The following is a 19,632-nucleotide window of genomic DNA, read 5'->3' as shown; positions in this document are numbered from 1 at the left end:
TCGCTGGCTAGCAATGGCCACTGGATGTAGGAGAGCCTTTCTGCTACTAGCAGGGTGTGGAAACCCCTCTAAGGACACCTCCGAAGACAGAAGGTCTAGGTTTTTCGGGGCAATCAAATAATGCACAAGAAAAATGGGTCACAGGAATACGCAGTCCTGGCATGTGTAGCCCTGCGTACTAGGAGAGAAGAAGACGGATGAGGTTTGGCATTGTAAGAGCATTGCTTTATTGATTATAGAATTTTCAAAACATCCATATTCTAAGATTAAACAGTACAGAAGGACAGAGAAGAAACCAAGAGACTGGCTATTTGCTTTACAGTTGCTCTGTTCAAACTGTTTCTTGAGCTTTTAACATTGCAATCTCATAATACTTCTCATTTTTTATAGCACAAAGTTCCATTCTATAGTCATTCTTATAAACCTCTTTTCCATAGAGGCAACATTGTCCATGCTTTATAATGGGTCCGTTGTTTCCTTCTAGCCACTCAAAAGTGAATTTAAATCAAAATGCACTCTTTGCTGAAGACCATTATAAACATTTAAGAGAACTTAAGCTAGCTAGTGAACAAAGGTTAAAAAGCTACTTCCCATTTAATCTATTCCTTTGGCATAATAAAGAATGCTATGATAGAGTGAATGTCACTTATAATTTCACATTCTCATCTCGGTTTAAGCTGTAGTCTTAGCATCCCTTGGATGAAGCAAGAGGATACAGCTTTAGAGCTCCACCATTTTATGTTCCAGTTCGGAAGTCTTGGTGCTATATGCAATCACAATCTCTATTGGCTGCTGCTTTTTTCATCACAGATTGTATCAAAGTTTTTTAAGGAAAATTTGATAGCGGGTCTTTCATGATCATAAATTAAAAGTAAAAGCTGTTCTCTAATCATGCTGTTCAGAAATCTAGCTCGAGAAAGAATCTGTCGCTGCGGCCTCTTGAAAATGGGATCATGCTTTTTTTTTTTTTTCTCTCTTTTTCTTTTTTAAATGCATGTGAGGGGAGGATTCTTCCAGGGTTATCATCAAATCATCACAGCCCATATGTCCTCCCGCGTAAACCTACAGAGAATTGTGCCATCAGAAACAGTCTCTTCTCCTGGGACTGTAGGTGGACAAACTAGAGCAGGAAACGGGAAGCTGAAAGAGAAGCAGCCACGTAACCCAGCCCTTGAGTCTGGCGCTCTGCTTCTCTGCCTCTACCGGTCCCACTGGGAGAGCATCACCGGACTGCGAGCTGCTCTGCCAGCTAAATCAGGGCTGTGCTCCGTCACCTCTCTGGGATGAGGGACAAAGTAAGAGCAGAGGTGGTTAATGCTGTATAAGGCACACGTGTTCTGCAAGGTAACATGACAGAGAGGGTGGATTTTGCTAGCCTTTCACTCCCTCAGCAGCATTTCCCACCATAAGCAACCCCAGCGAAACCATCAGGGAAAAACGTACTGCTTGGGGAGTGCAAATTCAGCATCACCTGGTCCTCAGCTGCTCCTTTTCTAGGGAATTATGACAAGCAATCATCCTTGCCACGCAGAGTGGGGCTGGGGTGGTTCAGCATGGCACGGTGTTACCATTAAGGAGGGGGAGTTGTCGCTGGACAACTGGACCATTTTGAAGAGCTGCCTGTGAGCTGCATGTGTTCCCTTGCAGCCAGATACCCAGCTGCTTCGCTCCGTTTCAGCTGGAGCCATAACCGCAGCAGGGGACATGTAATTTTTTGGAAGGCTATTGGGAAGAGCGACAGACCGGGGATTTGATGTTTCCAGCTGAGGCACTCATCTTCTCCACAGATCCTGCCCTGTCAGATATCGGTGTCAGGCTGGAGACGGTCTGTGGCAAACAACAACTCAATAGCACTACGTGGTGTCAGGAGTGCGGAGGAGAGCACAATTACCTGAAAGAAGGGGGACAAGAAACAACAAGTCAAAATGAGGGGATTAAGACTGATCGCAGTACTAATGAGCCGTGGATACGAACTGTTTGCTTCACACGGCACTAGACAGGCTGTGTGTTTCTGGTGTTTACTGACAGGGCAATACAACTTGCCCAGTGAAACTGTCTGCTCACTAATAACTGTAGTTAAATCACTCTAAGGAGCATAATGACTGGTAGCATTGTACTCTTAATGAATGTGTGCTTTGACTCATTTCTACCCACATCTTACCCGGTGATTTGTTGTGACTGCCATTGTGTTTACTGTGAGGCACCAGCTGATGAAGCAGGGGTTTCCTCTCCTATAGCACAGTTTTGAGTGACGGCTCTTTCCTCTCAGTTGAAGGTAAGGCAAGCACCACAGAAGTGCCGCCAGCCTGCTGTGGGGAGCCACAGTCCCTGTTTAGAACCATCTCTTCAGACCAGGCACAGGCTGTTCTGCACATCAGGACCAAGGCTCAACCTCGAGCTCTCTTGGGATGCTATCACTTTTGTTTGTTCAAATTTTAAATCCAATACGGGTCTGAGGACTGAAACCATCGCTCACTACAACCATGATACACATGCTGCTAGATGCAGGTATCTGTTTTTCTTAAGCGAAAACCAGTATGCAGGTGCCTACCATGAAGGCTTCTCTGCAGGGCGAAGCTATCAGCAAGGAGCGAGGGCATACGCTCTTGCTGTGTGGAGCTAACCCATGGTCGAAGCCGTGGGACGCTGCTCTTACAAAGACCCAAGTTCAGCAGTGTCCGTAGGGTCAGGCCTGCAGGCAGGGATGGGGGGGCAGATTTGTCTTATTAGCCCACTTGAAAATGAATTTGCTTCTTCAGTGCAAATCTGAGGAGAGGAAGCACGAGCATCAACAACAGAGTATGTCTGTGTGTCCGTTTCCTGCAGTAGCTATCAAACCACTTGTGCTCTTCATCACACGGCTTGAATGTGTGGTAGGGCTGCATTTCAACTTTTTTTGTTGCTTTTTCTTTCATCTTTTCACTTCAAATAATGAAAGGAATCTGGAGTTAAGTTACTACAGATCCCTTCTGTACCGATGATAGTCTCCCCCTCACTTCTCCCCTTCCCTTGTCCTCCCACACAATCTGTGGCAAACTGACACCGATTATCTCTTCTCCTTCCTATGGATGAAAAACTCCTTAATTTGCAGATGCCAAAGGCTGACACTGCCTTACTTATGTTACATGAGAATCAGACTATAGCACAGTATGTGCTCATTTTGTTATCACGCAGCTTAATTCTGAAAAACATGAGGGGACACGTTACCAAAGTTTTTTGGGTGTACAAGCCAAACATCAACAATAGCCACTGCCAGATAAAAGCACTTTCTTCTTGGAGTCCCACCACTGAACCCTGAGGGGATTCGTGCGACTAATAGCAAGCCCAGAGAGAAAAGCGAGAGCTGCAATTTCAATGTCTGAGAAAGAATGCGGCAAAATACAGTGGGACTTCCCGCCTTTCCCCCCAATAGCTCTGAGGGCTCATTGAGGGGGATAAATGTGAATATTCCTTCATTTTTACAGAGAAGGGGGGAATTGCCCAGATAAGTCATGTCCATCTCTTCTCCAGGCAGGTCCCTTCAGGACAGTGTATTTCCTTTGCAGACCTTCTTCTTGTTCGGTACAGCATGCCTGGTTTTGATGCTTCAACTGAAGGGCTACCCCTCCCGATGGCAGCCGAGGAGCCAGGAGCTCCCGGCCCGACCCATTGCGCTGCAATGGGCAGTTCCCCCTCAGCAGAGGGCAGGGAAGGATGCAGCTAACATCTGATGGTGCATCTGGAGGGGTTTATCTGTCTGTATGCCTCAGCCACAACCACATAGATGGTTGTGCGTGTTAGGAGAGTGAAACATCCACTCATGCTCTTTCCCATTTTCTTACTCTCCTGATTAAAGTGGAAAAAAAAGGTAATTTCTTCCTTTGAAAGTAGGATAGTTCTCACTAGGTTAGGGGAGCTATTCACCGCCATCCAAAAACAAACGATGTGTAGGAAACACTGCATTCCTTTGTGCTCCTCCATGAGAAATAAATTTGTCATTCATATTCAGATGCAGAGCAGTTCTGTGGATGGAAACATGTGTCTCCTACTCCGCATTTAAATGTCATTTGCCTCAACTCCAAACAACTGTTGAAGTAATCAGTGCGTTCTGTCAGTTTTTCTGTTATTCTCCTCAATTCTTTATTTTTGCACCCACACGTCTCTCCATTTCTCCAAGAGCCAATAATTAGTATAAATGTCAGTGCTTTGTTTGACTGGAAGGAACTTGGGAGGCCTGATTGCCTGAACACCACAAAAAAGCTCTGTTAAATGCTGGCTCGAGTTAGACAAATGCCTGGCTTTTTGAAAAGAGAATAATCCCAAACAGGTGGCACATATTCCCAGCTATAGTGCAGAAATCCAGGTAAATCCAACAAACCCATAAACTTTTTTTATAAGAGAGACTTACACAACTGCTTCCTTTCTTCTTTCTCTTCCTCCTCCCACCTCTCCCCCCTAGTCCTTTCACCTCTAACACACCACATTTGGACAAAGGGCAAGATGCAGTAAAAGCTTAAAATTCTTTAGGAATCTGCCTCCGAGGGTGACCTGCCGCTAGGGTTAAGCCAAAGCAAAGCAACACCAGATCCCACGTCACCACTGTCAAGCCTCAAGTCCCTCTAGAAAGCCAGTCAAAAGTCTCCCTGCATAGTTCTCAACCAGTTCACGTGTTAACCCTCTGCTTATCTTTCAAGGTGTGTTAATACATTTCGGGTGTGGATTATACTTGTCCATCAGTGTGTCACAACTCAATCCCCCTTCAAGATGGGAAAGAATTTTATTTGCTTTTTTGAGGAGATTAGCAATAGGCTAATTGGGGAGAACTGTGTTATCAGATCAAAAAAAATCACTAAAAATGGCAGTCTCTTACAAAATACTGCTTGAGACTGCCTTGCAAAGACAACTAAAACGTGGAAAACACATGTCAAACCCAGGGGCTGCTCAGCCTTTGGCTGGCTCCGTTTTGCTAACGATTTCTCACTAATCAAAATTGCATTCCATAGGAATTGAAAATAAGATGTTTACAAGCCACCCTGGAAACTAGACTTATGTTTACAATGCAGCTGGTTACACAGCACTTCTTTGCAGTTTTTAGATTACCCTGTAGATCTGCACTACTCAGCAGATACCCAATTGCTCTTGTACATGCTTCTCCACACAGTTAACAATGATTTTTAACATCTCAGACACCACCATAGCCCATCCATCCTCCTCCTCTCCCTCCCCACTCCATTCAGATGACAGCAGCTGTAGCCAAGTTCTGCTGCCAGAGAGTGGATGAGGCAAAGACCAGCTGCACGGACGCTATTGAAGCTTCACTGTGGGAGCCATCCTCCTTCCAGGAGTCCAACAGCACATCCAAGGGCTGCAGAGACTTGGGGCTTTCTCCAAATCACCTGCTTCAGGCTACATAAGGCATCTAGCAGTCAGGTATCTATCAGAGATACCTGGCCTGGACCAGAAACCAGTACAGCTGTATCAGGGCTAATTTATCTTGCTCCTCAGCAATGCCAATAGACTTGTCTGCAGGATCACCACTGATATGTCACTAGATGGTACCCAGACCCTTGGCAGGCTCCTTCTGAGCATCCCTGCACTATGTCCTGTAGATGCAGTTCCAGGGAGCCTGAATGTTTCTGTTTACGAAGAATATGAAGAAACAAATCTTTTGGACATGATGAAAGCTCCTTCAGAATAATGCCAGTCTGTTCTGAACTCTCCAACCTGACTTTGAACTTCTATTGCTGGCTCTAACATGTAAAAAACAGACCCTTGGTGCCTGAACACTTGCTGCCTACATATGTTTCACAGTAAAATCCTAACACCATTCCTGTCCGTGTGGCTGTGGCTTCGTGTAGGCTTGGTACCAGTGCTATAGGGAACATTTTCTGATTAATTTTCTTAGTCTTCGTTCGGATAGGAACTGTACATTTAGAGCTGTTTTTACCTGGGTACCAGGTTTGCGTGTTGCTACCAGATCCTTCACCATTTTGACCTCGGAGACTGTCACTCCACCAACCATAAAGATGATCAGAAAAGGATGATCACCAGGGTGAGGGCGATTCACCTGTAAAATGAAGGAAAGCATTATTTGTAGTTGCTCAGTCCAGCTCCAAACCTATGGACTAGCAGTGATCGGCTCCCTGAGCTGCTGGAGGAAGACTAATGAGGAAGCTCACAAAGAAATATTCATGGAATGCTGGTTTCTGTAGCAGCTGAGAGGGAAATCAATAGGGATGATGCCCAGTTAAAACTAATGAACGGTTTCCAGGGAAATGGAGTCTTCATGGCTTCAACTGAAACCTAGGGGAGTTTCTCACGAGACCTAAGGGCTTCTCCCTCCATTCCTTTTTCATTACTTTCCTCCCCTTCCCAGAGTGGGAGGAGAGTACTTGGGTGGATGCACAGTTTGGATACACGTACGCATGAGGCTTTAAGGAATGAGGGGTAAATTAGTACCCAGTAGAAGCAAGGAGTCCAGCCTAAACATGCTAGAATCCCTGCCGGAGGTCAGCAATGGAAAGAATTGTAAGTAATGTGTTTTCACCAGTCCAGCGAATAATCCTTTACAATTCATCCAATGAAAATAATTCAGGTCCATTATAGTATAAAATCAGTTTCTAGCTTGTTTCACTTCAGAGTTTTCAATACTTCTGTGACTGGGTTGTAACTAATATAGAGAAACTTTAGCTCAAACAAAATACTTGTTTCATTTTTCCTCAATTATCATTAAAATGGCACAAACATTCCACTTCAGTTAAGACTTTATAAACCTGCATTTTAATTTTAAACGTGAAGGTAATGCTTTACATCAGTTTCCTCTTAACCACTTCTAGAAGTTTGATTACTTTGCTCTTTCCTAGCGAACTCTTTCTTTCGTGATAAAACACTCTCCCCAGATGACGCCTTGCTCCAGTCTTTGGGAGTGATGTCAGTGGAGCCTGTGCAATTGCTCTTGTCACACCACCTTTGAGTATGAAACACTCCAAATGTTTGGCTCTGAAAAGTGACAGTGGGAACAGTTTAATTTGCTCCTTTTTAGACTCTCCGCCCCCTCTTCTTCCACAAGCGTAGGTTTATGACAGCATTCACTCGACAGAATGAAAGTGGTCATCAACCCATGTTTGGGCGGAGCGCAGTTCCTTTCCTTTCACCACCACGGCAGCTATCTTCGATCCCTGTGGCTCCAGCTCCTGAGGGTACAGGTCTTCTTCTCTTCCTTGTTGTGGCTGCCCTACATTTAGTCTTTGGGCAGTTTTTCATCCTGTAGCTCCGTCAGGCTTTCTGACTGGCAACCTTCAGAAGAGACTCTTCCCTTTGAAGGGAAGGCGTGCTCTCTCTCCAGGCTAGCTGGCCTTTGATTACACAGGGCTCCCAGTTCAGTGCTGCTCCCCAGGCAGGAAGCTCTTCAACTCCCCAGGAGTTTGAAACCAGTACAAAAAGCCTTAGTTAGATGTATCGGTGAGCTGAGTATTTGTGTACTGGATGTTTGTTCTCTTAATCGCCCCCACTTTGCTAGCCATCTTCATTGAACTGATGGCACAGATAGCATATATACTACCATGAAGCAGGGTGTCCTGCAATTCTGGTCCGGTATTGAGCAATTTTCCATTTACGCCAACAGATCAATTAAATGGATACAGCAGAGATTACAAAGACTTTCTTTATGCGCTTTCCCACATCAGGCTACTCACTTCTCACTATCTGCATATAACATGGTGTCGACCTCAAATGAAAAAAAGGTCCATTCCTGTTACAAACACCATGAGGAGTTTAAGTAAAACCTAAATATTTACTTACAAAGCAGGTCAGATAGAGCTATTACTTGCTAAGATATTAGAGTTTTTCATGCCATAATTGCCGTAAGCAGTGACACAAAGTTAAAGAAATAACTGCTCGCAAAGACGGTGAAGATAAAAGCTGACAAAACGCTCTGCTATGGCACTTCAGGGTAATACAGGAATTACCGTTTTACTCCTTTTCATGGATCTTTGCTCTTCTTAACCTTGTCGCCAGAGCAAACAGTTCCACTCCATCTCACGAAGCTTCTGAATGACTCAAGATGTATGCAAAGAGCTCAAACTTCAGAAGCTTGCTATTGAATAAAGCCACTCTTTCCTAATATCTTTCCTAGTGACAATAAATGCATCATAAACATGCACACATAACTTCGGACACACTGAAAGGACACCCAATATAAGAGCGTTAATCGGAAAACACAAGCTTTCATGGCAATACTAAAGAGAAAATGTCTTGACAAATCATTTCCTTCAGTCAAAATAAACCTAGATCCAAACACATGGTGCCTATATAAAAATTATTATTTTTCAGAAGACTAAAGTTCAAACCACAAATTCCAGAAATGCATATTAAAAATACTATTAGGCATGCAAACTCTAAATTAAATTAAAATTGTAATGAAAAGGGTCTTGGAATCTCTAATTTTGTTATGCTATGCACAAGTGTTTTGAAGGAGGACAATACTTTGGGTACAAAATATTTGGCTGTATTAAGAATGCAAGTTTCTGCCAAGATTTTTTTGTTTGATAATACAACCACCCAAGGCTCTCTCTTTTGAAGGAACTGGCTGCATGTAGCTAAACACAGCTCATTTCTGTGACACAGAAGAAGAACTGAAATGCACTGCAACAAAAGCAATGTGTATCTTCTGGGATCCTTCTAAAGTTCAGTTGTTCTGGGACATTTCTGAGGCCTCTGAATCCTATTTACTGTGAAATCTGCATTTTGCAAAAATCCCGAAGTGAAATTCACTTTCAGTTCAAAATGCCATGCATTAAAAAAATTGGGCAACAATTATCTCAGGCAATTAGAAACACTAACCAAGAAAAAACCAAACCCATTACATCAAGTGAAGGAGCCTGAAGGAAGAAGGAGGAACGGTTCCCTGGGTTAGCAGAGCATCCCAGCTGGACATCAGCCTTCTCTCCAGCTTCGAGCCCACCACTACTGCATTTCCTCAGGATGCTGATGGTTAGAGGGCTCTTTGCTGGCACATGTGTCTGTGTGGAGGAAAGGGAGAGGGGGAGATGGGAAAGCGGGGTGACAGTGGTCAATTAAAATCTAAAACTGAAACAGGAAGGGGGCAGAGGACCCGTTTGTTCTCATGGCAGATCACAAAACGCAGCCTTTTTCTCTGAGGAAAGTCAGAAAAACAACTTCCACTGCCCCACGAGGGCTATCTCTGCCAACCAGGACACCAGCGTCAATGCATCTGGTATTTCTGACCAACTAGAAACCTATTAATTTAGCTGAATAACTGGAAAAAGGAAAACGCATCAATCACCAGAAACTAGACTGCCACGCAAGGCACTTGGTATCAATGATACCAAGCTCAGATCATCATAAACCACGTGTGTTCTAGAGCAGCACTCAAAAGAGGAATCCTTGCAGCAGGGTGGCCTTTTCCTTTCACCTTCCCTAAGCTTCAAAACAAACACACCCACCAGAGAAGCAACTTCTGGATGAGAGGTATCTTTAAAAGTCTGTCCTGGATGAACATGTCTAAGTCCATTACTTACTAAAGCATGTTTATGTGAGTTGGCATTTATATTCAGGCATTGAGGAAGAAATAAAAATAAAAGGAAGCTCATGAAATAATTACAGTGCTGATGGTGCAGTAAGTGGAGAAGATCCTCTCATGTGAGAAATACAGGCTGGTCAGAAACTCGTTCATGTAATAATTGAACACTTGCCAACAAACTAGGCTACAAACTAAAGGAGCAAGCACGGACACATTTGGGAGGTATGTGATGATGCCTATTAAATACTCATCCTACAAAAGGTTCACTTGCTCATCTGTTATATATTCCTTACAGTAGGATATTTTTCTTACTAGCAGAGATGCAGGTGCTTACAGGTACATATTGCCATAATATACTTCATACTCTTACATAATACTATTCAATGGAGAACTCAGGATACGCAGTAAGACAGAGCTGAATGTACAGCATGCTAGCTACTCCACACTTCACCTCTGTAGACATTTAATGAACACTTAGCATAGGCTACTTTGTAAAGCAGAGTAAGCTCTTGTAGAGACTGTCTTAAAACATGCTATGAACATCCACAATGCAATTTTTGACTAGTAAGTTTCCTTCCTCCCCACTGCAAGTTGAACCTTACCAAGTTATAGAAAAGGCACTGAATGTGGAGCCCCTCTGATGACCTTCCTCCCCTGTGAGACCTGACTGTTCATATTTACTTCCCTCCTGTCTCAAGGCTGCTTGGTGTCCTTAAAATCCTTTGATGAGGTGCCTTGCAGAATGCCTTTTGGAAATCCAGGTAGTTTATATGAACTGGCACTCACTTACCAATTTGCTTGTTGGGTGTCTCTGAAGAGCTCTGAAAGCTACGTGAAGTAAGACTTTCCTTTAGCAAAGACACATAGCCTCCTCCCAGACATATCACCTTTATTTAGGTGTCCAGTATCACCCTTATTTAGGTGTCCAGTCTGCTCCATTCCTCTTGTTTTGTTCAGCAGGTGCTACCCATCTGTACTGTACCTGCAATGTGGTGCCTCAAGGTATTCCCAGTCCCCCTGCAAGGATTTAACTCTCCTAATCGCTCCTTAAGTTCTGCTGAACAACATCAACACAAATACGTAAAATCAGCTACTGCCATATGATGCTATGACCTCAGGTAAATCTTACAGATGAGCTTGGGAAGCCTGGTTTACCTTCATGAACATGCTGAATCCAGTTTTAAGGAGATCAGTGAGGCCTGATGACATGTGCTCAATATCAACAGGATCAGGTCGATCAGGATTACAGATCTCTTCCACTACCTGTTTCAGCAGTGGTTTGTAAGAAGCCTGCACAAAAAGAACAGCACACTGTGAGTAAAGCTGTTTAGACTTGGCGCAACTGCTCTTCTAAATGTTTTATTTCCATTAAAGGTAACAAAAAAATAATTATCCTAGAAAGAAAACCATTCAGAGAGTTAAAAAATTATCAAAGCAGCAGCAGTCTTTGTGACCTTGGCCACAAATGGTGTGCACCATCAAACTGAAAAGACAGGAAGACGGGCACACATTTACTCTGCCCCATGTGTATTATATGAGTAAAGGGAGGCAAGGAAGGAAGGGGGCTTCCAGTTTCTCTGGAATCTTTTTGGAGGTAGTACAGAAATGGATAGCAATACGGTTGACACGCTGTTGCCCATCATGCACCCAGAAGATCTCATTCCCTTTGTAATGATTTTACAAACACTTAAACAGGGTTTTTTAGGAGGGGTTGCTTACTGACCAGTTGTGCCTTCCCACAGGTGTCAGCACTGAAGCCTGGACATCAGCAGGGCTGGGAAGAGGCCAGCCTGCCTGTTTGTCCCTCATGGAAGAGCAGAGCTGAGGAGTCCCTGTTAGTCCTTCAGCTTCTATGGCCAGGGCACTCTACATAACACTTCCACTTGTGGAAAACCTTGAGAAAAATAGGCCAAACAACCCCACCGATATGCACATCAGAGCTTCAGAGAAGTTAGGGACCAGGAAAAGTGGAACATGTAAAGGTAAAAATAGTCAGCATCCTGGAAGATCTGCTTCCAAAGGATTCACCCTGCACCCTCTTCGGGGTCCACAAACCTGTGCTGAATATGAATTAGCAGCCTAGAAGTTTCCACATTCCCTTACCAAGGTTTAAACCACTCTGCCATCCTGAAAAAGTTTCCAAGATAAAAATTTTAGGGACATGTGGAAAGATGCTCTTTAATGAAAACTCGACCTTACTTGCTTTACAGATGGAGTTTTGTTTTGCTGCTTTCAACTTTGTCCAAACTGCAACAGAACCACAATTGTTTCAGGAAGTGCAACAGTCTTAGAAAATTAGCAGCTTTGAAATTAGCACATTTGTTTGCCTTTGGGACGCCCAGGTATACATCATCCCCTAGACTTCTTAAGGGAATCAAGTGTAACATCATTCATTCTGTAAAAATGACATCTACAAGAGACATCATGCAAGATAAACATAAAAATGGATGGAAAATAAAAAGCAAGCTGCTTGGCTTAAAACTAAAATTTTCTGGAGTAATTAAAGAAATGTTTTTCATCCAACACTTTACAGTGAGAAACAAAACTTACAGTTTTTTAATACAACCCTGTCAACGAAGATTTATACAACTCATCTAGTTCTTCTCACAACATGTGCATAAATTTTAATTAAGCCAACGAAGCAAATTACAGCAGACATGAGCTGCAGGATCTTTTAGGATAACATGCCAAGATTTGTGTCAAATCTAGTCATGCAATAAACAACTGTTTGAAAATACACATGCAGGCATGAAGCCCTATGTATAAAAATCTGTTTAATATCTTCATAGATGAGGAACAGAAAGATATTAGGAATTAAATATTTTTGGAGACCAAATCACAGTTAAACAGAGAGGCTTACTGCATGAAATTAAAGGAAAAATGTTATCTGACTTCAGACAAAACTATGTACCTAAAAGATGTTAAAAATGTGCTATGATTTTTCGTGTCTAAATTTTCAGCACCAAAAGTCAGTGCCCTTCAAAATGATCGAATTCGGCTACACAGATACTAAAAGGCAGATACTAAGATCACTTACCTTTTTTTGGCTATGATAGATTCAAATATTTTCAAAATCTTTTATGACTTGAAATTCGCCTATTATATTTTTAGGGAGTTTTTACTTTATTTTTTATACACGCCCCAATAGCTGCATTGATTTCTAACTCATATAATGAAACTTTTATCAACTTTAAATTTTGCTGGGACACAAACTGTGTTTAAAACAGTTGTTAAAAAGTTTGATGGCTAAGGGACATGCCTCAGACAAGATTATAAGGAGAAAAGGAGAGAGAAAGAGAGAGAGAAAGAAAGAGAACAATAAAAGGAGAGGGAGGGAGGAAAGGAGGGAGGGAGAGAGACATGGAGGAAGGGAAGAAGGAGGGAGAAATATACTTCAGATCAAGATGAAAGGAGAAGAACAGTAGTTACAATATCAGGCAAAATAAATACTCTCCTCTCACGTGGTTGCTACACGAACTGGTTTGATAACCTGATGAAAACATTTATCATTTTATGTAAGACATATAAACTTCAATGCTACAAAAAGTCCTTCTAAGAGGCTATCCAATTCCTACTTACTTATCTACAGAAACCTTTTCTGAGTCTTAACAAGAAGAGTGGGCTTCCCAGCTCCTGACAGATAAAGTGGAAAAGCACCTATAGGCTAAACCCATTCCCATAGCACTGAGCTGAGCTGGGAATGCGTATGGCCATGGGAAGGGCACCACTTCTTCAGAGGAGCTAAACTGATCGTACACAACCCATGTATTAACACCTGCCAGTCCAAAGAGAGGTCCATTTGTAGAGAGCTGTATGTATGATGGAAAAAACCATACTGCCTGCTTATTTCTGCTACTCTAAACCTCCTGAACTGCCCTCACCAGAAGGTTGGTCCTATGCAAGCAATTAAATCCATTGCATAGCCAGATTAGGGGCCTGCAAGGTGTTAATACATCCCTGGCTATGTTCCAGCACTTAGCCCTAAGCAAACAACCTGGGTTACATCCAAAGAACATACTGATGCTAATTACACTTCCAGGAAACTTTTAGAGGGTACTTTCTTATCATCTGACTGATCCCCCACTGAACTGTATTAAACGTTTAACAATTTTCCCCATTTCAGACACCAGACTGGTTGTAATGCTAGGAGACTTCAGTAACAGGTTTTCTCCACCTTAGTTTTCCAGTGACATTTTGCAACACTCCTGATTTCTGTTCTTACAAAGCAATGCTTAATTTGAACTACATCCCTTTGCTGGTCTACAGCATACTTATGAGTTTGGAAGGATTTTTTTCTGGCTCAAGGCTAGAATCAAGTTTTATCGTCTCTCTCTAAATCACTGTATGTGCTTTCCATTGTAAAACTCTATTTTTAACTGAAAAAGTTAAAACACTTCAGGGGAGATGGAGAGAGAGAAAACTACTGTATATTAGTCCTGATGACCTATAGTAATATCATAGTTCATGTGTTCATATTTTAGAAACAAAAAATTTTTCATCTATTTACAAATGGGACTGCCTCTCACATTTATAGGGATGGGAGAGAAAATACACAGGAATATAGCTGCTGTATAGATGCGGGCATCCTGCTATGCTATGTCATGAGGAGTCTTAGTCCCAAACTGTCTTGACCTAGCCCTGCCTTTGACAGGCATTTATGTCATATCACAATGCCGCAGAGCAAATCTGAAATTTCTTCCTCAGACAATTCTTTGTTGACATTGACATGGATATGCCTGAGTTTGGATGAAGGACTTGAGGAAGTTCTTGATGATTAGGTCGATTATAAAATCTATACTTAAATATCTTCCACATGGGTAGAATACATATAAGACTAGCACATCAACAAAATTAGTGCTGTAATTGTGACAGCATCCTAGCGAAATAACATACACAGGGAGAAGAAAGATCCACTTGCCTGGTGGGTGTTGCTGCCTGCATTATGTATGGAATTAAACTGTTTCATGTGCATTCGAGCTCTTGCAATATCCCTGAGGGACTGAAAGATATCATCCACTGCATCTGTGGCTTTCTGAGATGTCAGGTTCAGTGATGAGTCACAGCCTAAAGAAATAAAGAAACACGGATCTGAGTGAGTGAAAAACTTTAAAGTGTTTTGATAATAAGCAGTAGGAAAAGGATAACCAGGAGGAAATTTTAAATTAGTTTCATCATGTTATATTCTAGAAACTCAGGGGCTTGTTAGACAGCATGTCCTCAGCATGGCACGAGTCTCTGTAGCTAAGCAAGAATGCATAAACCCTACACAGCAAGCAACGTGAACAGCACCTCTCTAACCACATTCGTAACCTAAATCGTACAGCAATTTCATCGGGCCAGGGTATATTTTGCTCTCCACAGCAAACAGAAGATCCCATGCTAGCAGGCCCCGAAGAAGAGCCCCAGGTGGAAAGGAGCCAGCTGGTTTGCTGGTCTCCTCAGGGTGACACAGCCATGAAGAGGGGAATTGCTCCACAGGCATCGTATGCGGGACCCGGCTGGCAGTCTGCTGACTCCAAATGCATTTCCTACCTTTGCAACAAGACAAATGGGAGTAGTCTGTGCTAAATACAGCGGAAATGATAGCTACACATTGGAAAGAGCTGTAGTACTATAAAAAAGTCCTTATTCCTCAAAGTGGCACAGTTATTACTTTTAATGTATTTTTCCAAAGCACTTCTGCTAAGATATAATGCTTATCTTCCACTGAGGGCAAACTCCATTTACAGGACCATGTAAAAGGTCCCTCCAGGTGGCCAGGCAGTGCCTTGGCAAAGAGAAATTCTTAGCCTTGGCTCCATCCCCCTCATCACAGGACCTATATTGCACAGAAGCATTGAAAAAATACTTTCTCAGCTGAGCTGCTGAGGAGAATTAGCCAAGTGAGAGATAACTGGGTCACCTGCTATTTGTATTGCTCTGTCAACACAGCTCTACACCTTTTGACATCTCCGCCTGCCTCTCTCCTCGCTTGACTCCTCATTCCTGTGGCAGAAGATCCATCACAAAATAACCCTTCTTGCCACACGCACACACAAACACACACACCTGCTTATCGGCAGTGTCTTCGCCGGGGGATGCTGCTGTAGTGGTTTGTGCGTCCATCCCCCGGTCCCACAATCGGTCCTGCACTGGCAAACCTCTATGTCTGTGCAGAATCCTGCTGAGAGGATGGGGTCTCCCTGCAGGTCCCAGCACCCGCCGGCTTGCATCGTGCTGCACCAGCAGAGCCTGGCACTGAAAACAGGCATCCAAACTGTCGTGAAGGCACCTGGATTTTTGGGTGGGGGGACTCTGAACAAACTTTTCTCTACAACTGACAGAGGACAGAATCCTTATGCACTAAAGAAACAACAAAAAAGGTGGTACTTTCAAAATTTACAGGGAATTTGTAATAGCTAATCTGGATCACTCTTTCACATCTTTGCATTCTGTACAGCAGAATATATATATAATATATACACATACAAACACACTTATAGAGGTCTGAAACTATTCCTACAAGATGGTGATTAGACACTGAGCTTTCATTTGTCTGAATATTATTTGCTGAAAGGCTCCAAGTCGGATCCTCAGCTGGTGCAGCAGAACAGATAAAAAATGACTGTACTTCTGCAGGGCTACATCAAACCAAGCTGCTGAGGATTTATGCCATTATAACCCACAAAGCAACGAAGTGAACACAAACTGGCCCTCAGTGACTCCCATGTTGTAATTCTAAGGCAGACACTCATATATTTTTGGGCAGGCTCTTGAAATTATTGATTTTTTTTTTAAATGAGTGCAAAATAAGTTACAGAAATATTTTTGTTGTTATGTATGTGCAAGATCTGCATGCTCTGATACTCTGATTGACCAAAGTTTACTTTTTCATTTGGCCAAGGAGCCTGCGTGTTGCCAATGAAACAAACCCCACTCTGCAGCTCATTACCCCACTCCACTCGTGCTCTTGAAATCAGAGAGATGGCTCCTGCAAGCGATCTTGTGCTGGTTTATGTGCAAGGGAACAGTGTCCAACAGCTGAAAAAAAAGTGAAAGTGAACACCTCCTGGACAGATAAGGTTAATAAATAAAGTCTGAGGTAACAAATCCTGGCTTATATTTATCACTAGCACAGGTAAAATATTCAGAGATCTTGTATTGTCAGTGTGCTTTTACCCTGCCCATGGGAAAACAGGAATGAGAAAATGGGGCAGTCCCCTGTTAGCTCCAAACTCAGAGGCTGTGCTTATTTAATAGTTAACATTTATAAAGCACTTTGCAAATGAAAATCAGAAGAGCCATACCTCATTATCGTATTACTAGATTTTGTCCTCTCTGAGAGACAAGCTTTCTCTGTTTTAGCCACATTAGAGATAACTAATTATCTCTAGCTTCTAGCTAATATAAGTAGCGATATTTTCTTTGTCCTCTCTTCTTCAATCCTTTATCAGCAAAAGCCATTGCTTTTGGCCAAGCCACCCCTGTAATGTTTCCTTTTGCTAGCGAACTCAAGTCCCCCATGTTTAACAAGTTCAGGCAAGGTAAAAATCACATCAGGTTTGCTTTGCTGTGCACGCTCTTCTTTTTTTCTTAATCGTTTATTTTCTTGCACCACTTGAAAGCCTTTTGTTTTGGCCCCACAGTTATTTTTCTCATGAAAAGAAATATTTGTTTCCTTCTCCTGTTGGCATCACTTCTCTTTCTCTCTCTTTATTTTAACAAGAGCCTTTTGACCAAGAAGTTTCAAATCAGCTTGTCAATTCCCACTTCTGGAACTGCAGGGCAGTTTCCAGTGGACACAGTCTGGCTTTGTGTCTGGAGGACCCGGAGATTCTTCTCATCTTGCCTGGCCCAGCACATCCCACTTTGCTTTTTGCTACTGGGTCAATCTTCTCTTGAGCAATTTCTTGGCAAAGCACAGCCTCTGTAACGTCACTCACCGCTCGAACCTCATTGCCAGGGAGATGCTGTCTGGAGCTCAGACTTTCCTTCACAGCTTGTACTGACACACTTATGGGCTGGAGGCCATGGAATCATTCACCCTCACCATCTGTTTATCAGGCCACATTGCTTCATCACCATCACCGGAACCAAAACGAGAGGCACGGGAGCCTTGGTGCGCTGGGCTGTGGGCCAGCAGCTCCTCACCCTCCATGTTCAACCATGCCTCCCGGCAGACTGGAGCGTATCTCAAGGAGCACTGGAGCAGGCACTCAATGTGTGCTTCCAGTCTCCATGGCAGAGCGCGGTGCTGGACCCAGTTTGGGAGCCAGTGGGGCACTGGGAGTCAAAGCTCCGGTCCAGTGCCAGTTTAAGGCTGACCAGCCGGGGGAAAAGAGGCACACTTCCAAAGGTTTCTCTAAAATGTGGCTTCCTTAGGACTTCTGATCAAGAAACGCCACATCTGGGGATGTCATGGCTCTCTTTTTCCAGCCTGACATCCATTTCTTTTTTTAAATGAAAATAAAAAAAAAAAAGTTTTCTTTGCAATCCCTTATTGTTGAAATTAATAACAAAACCACAGGTTCTCTGAAGGCTGCTGCCTACCTGTCACACTGCAGTAAGTTTGAAGAGGGGAGCTGGGTTTCTCTCCAACCTGGAGAACAACAGAAGCTTGTGTTGTACAAATGGCAGGCAGCTACAAATCACCTCCCGTTCACACCTTCCCTGTGAATGGGGCTGTGTGCGCATATGGAGAGCAGAACACAATCCCTCTTCTCTGCCCGCTTCATGCTACCAAGAAATCTGTTCCTTTTACAACAATGAAGGGGTGGAATACATTAGCTGCTGCACAGCTCATGTGCTAATTAAAACAACTCTTCCTGTTACTGTTTTTTCAGGGGAAGTTAAATGGCATTTGGAGAGCACGCTGAATGAATTCCCTTGAATCCCAAGCCCTATTATACAGGGGAAAAGGCATTTAAATGAAATTTGGGGATTTCCTGTCCGACTTGAAGAAACCCAGTTGTGGAAAAAAGAAAATCACTGTTAACCAGCATAGGACTAAAGATTTTAAAGCACGTATCCGAGATCTTGATGATATCCCAAGAAGAACACAACACAGTTCTGTGGTAAGTGGTCCCCGACCTCACTGATATTGCTTCTGTTCTGCTTCCATCCACTTGTGCTGAATTTGAGGAGAGTGAGACTGTCCGGAGCTGCATTCAGTGCCTAACAGGATGAGGCTACCGCCCCTTATTTTTGACCTACTTTTGAACTTTTTCATCAGAGTGAGCACACCTCCTCTTAAGCTACACATCTGCATAACCATTAGAACCAGAACTAATCCATTTTCACAAGAAGCTTGAAAAGAGGAGAATGGAGATGCTCTTCTCCACAGTTTGGAGTGACCCAGAAACTAAACTGGACCAGTTTTTGCACGGATTTCTGAAACAGGAAGGAAGATGCTTTAAGACAAGGACACAGACATTGTGCACCCATGAGATCTATAATTATAAAGTGGCATGTGATTGATTATTCCCTCCCTGAATGCAACAAATGAGAATTTCAGACCTGTATCAGAAAACCTTTCACTGTGCTTTGTCTCTTTTGGTATGTGGTCCAGGCGTCATAAACAAACTTGTTCTTTCCTTAAAGCAGTATGATAATTATTAACACTTTGTGAAGGTCTTTGATACTTCCAAGACATCACTGAAAGGCTACAATTCTTATAAAGTTAAAAATTTAGGAAAGCTGAAAGTTCAGCAGTTTACTCTGTTTTATTGGTATTAACTTAGGCTCTCTCTACCTTAGGGTCTCTCCACCTTAGGCTCTCTCCATAGCCCATTTACAGAAAACCTGCCCGTGTACAATATAAACCCTGCAAACCCTGGAATGGAAGTGGCAGAGTAGCCAAGCCGTTTTGGAAGCACACACTGAAGCATGGGCTAAACCAGAAAACCGGTATTTTGAAGAAGAGGAAGTCCAACATTATGCAAGCTATTTTCTAGATATGCAGTTAATTTGCTTGTCAGCAAAAGACTGAGGAAGAACAGAGATACAGGGTGCCTTGAGGGTCAGAACTCAAAATACAGCACTGTGATATTAAACTAATGAAAATCTTCTATTTTTATACTTTGGATGACAGCATAGCAATGAGGACCCTTCTTTTTCTAGCAAATAAATCTAAC

General features: G+C 42.9%; 1 protein-coding gene across 2 annotated transcripts in view; it reads right to left on the bottom strand.

The window, feature by feature from the left end:
• Positions 1-203: 203 nt before the first annotated feature.
• SCFD2 (sec1 family domain containing 2) overlaps positions 204-19,632 on the bottom strand; it is a 207,632-nt gene continuing 188,203 nt past the window's right edge. Inside the window, exons 6-10 of one of the 2 annotated variants that reach the window (XM_052780071.1) lie at positions 14,439-14,584; positions 10,676-10,810; positions 5,927-6,046; positions 1,773-1,891; positions 204-1,062 (exon numbers count right to left, since the gene is read on the bottom strand). In XM_052780071.1, coding sequence (XP_052636031.1) covers positions 1,799-1,891; positions 5,927-6,046; positions 10,676-10,810; positions 14,439-14,584 — 494 coding nt within the window. In that variant the 3' untranslated portion in view covers positions 204-1,062; positions 1,773-1,798. Of the gene's footprint in view, positions 1,892-5,926; positions 6,047-10,675; positions 10,811-14,438; positions 14,585-19,632 lie in introns of both variants that reach the window. The other variant, XM_052780070.1, reaches the window with a different exon arrangement.

Source organism: Harpia harpyja, chromosome 2, assembly GCF_026419915.1.
Source record: "Harpia harpyja isolate bHarHar1 chromosome 2, bHarHar1 primary haplotype, whole genome shotgun sequence".
NCBI classification, from domain to species: Eukaryota; Metazoa; Chordata; class Aves; order Accipitriformes; family Accipitridae; genus Harpia; species Harpia harpyja.
Note: the sequence above shows the minus strand (reverse complement) of the source record. Positions and strands in the feature narration are given on the sequence as shown.